We start from the raw sequence: 1,097 nt of genomic DNA, 5'->3' as shown, positions 1-1,097 counted from the left end.
TATAAATACTTAAGCTTTCTGCTAAATATGGTAAAACAAAGCAACACTGTCCGAAAGTAGAATTACAATCGGGCAATAACGCAAAGAGACGTCGATGGTTTCTTCTCGAGACATGTTCGAGAGAATTCGATGAGAGGAAAAACACCGTATTATTTGTTATTCCTTCTGTTTGTCGTTGGTGAGTCGGAGGTAAAGTCGAAAAGTCACGCGGTGAAATCGACAACAACCAACGGCAATCAGGACAGACTCCGTATAGCGGAGTGCTCCGAGCACGTGCGCTTCCATCACGTGACGCCTCATCCACCAACCCCGTCACGGAAATCGTCGTGGAGACGTGACGTAACGAACTCCGGCCCTATGCAACGCGACTCTACGCGATGACCGCTAATTCTTTCAAAGGAAGCGAGTCCATTGGTCTGATGGATGAGACGTCACACCGTTTCCGAACTTATAAATAAATGTAGCGCGGTAATGGGGGAGAACTTGTTCGCTCTCGCTCGCAATAGACACCGTCGTCTCTCGTAAAGCAAGTTGTCGCGAATCTGAAACGGGAACTGTGATTATTCGAGAACTTTATTGTAGACTCTCTGTGAAAATAAACTTATTGTTATTAAAATAAGAACTCTGTCGAGATACAAAACCGATCCTCCCGTTCCTGACCAACCATCGCGCGCGCTCAAACATTTTGGTCCTTCGAGCCGGATATCGGGTTCCGCGTCCGTGTACGGTCTGTGAGTGCGTGCTCCGGTCAGCTCCAGTAAACCTGCGGAGCAATCGGCGAAATGAGTCTCGACATGAATGCTCTCCTCATGAGACAGCAAGAGTTACTCACCCGTGTATCCCGAGCAACGGAAAACACGAGAAAGTTGGGCAAATCCAACGTTACTCGAGGCATCCTTGAAGCTCGCATTAAAACGCTGGACTCCAACTGGGAGAAATTTCAAGCCCAACATGAGATTCTCTGCACGCGATTCTTCGCTGAACTCAGCGAAACCGAGTACTTCACAACGGATCTGTATGAAACCACAGAGAATGCTTACGTTATGCAATGGGGCACCCTGACTGACTGGGCAACCTGCCTGACGCAAACGGAGGGA

General features: G+C 48.4%; 1 protein-coding gene across 1 annotated transcript; it reads right to left on the bottom strand.

Annotated features, from left to right (window-relative positions):
• Positions 1-102: 102 nt before the first annotated feature.
• Positions 103-1,041, bottom strand: LOC112461189. The gene is made up of 2 exons (XM_025026340.1): positions 833-1,041; positions 103-763 (listed from the first exon to the last, which is right to left on the bottom strand). Exons 1-2 carry the CDS (start codon positions 951-953, stop codon positions 561-563), a joined length of 324 nt encoding a protein of 107 aa, XP_024882108.1. The 5' UTR covers positions 954-1,041; the 3' UTR covers positions 103-560.
• Between the last annotated feature and the right edge of the window lie 56 nt (positions 1,042-1,097).

The sequence above is a fragment of the Temnothorax curvispinosus genome, unplaced genomic scaffold, assembly GCF_003070985.1.
Source record: "Temnothorax curvispinosus isolate PA1 unplaced genomic scaffold, ASM307098v1 QBEX01011129.1, whole genome shotgun sequence".
NCBI classification, from domain to species: Eukaryota; Metazoa; Arthropoda; class Insecta; order Hymenoptera; family Formicidae; genus Temnothorax; species Temnothorax curvispinosus.
This window is presented reverse-complemented; position numbering and strand designations above follow the sequence as displayed.

Bases quoted from the DNA above. Each gene is read 5' to 3' on its own strand.
- LOC112461189 (XM_025026340.1), bottom strand. From the start codon at position 953: ATGTTGGGCTTGAAATTTCTCCCAGTTGGAGTCCAGCGTTTTAATGCG. The intron at 764-832 runs GTGAGTAACTCT...ATTGCTCCGCAG, and splicing joins CCGTTGCTCGGGATACACGG to GTTTACTGGAGCTGACCGGA.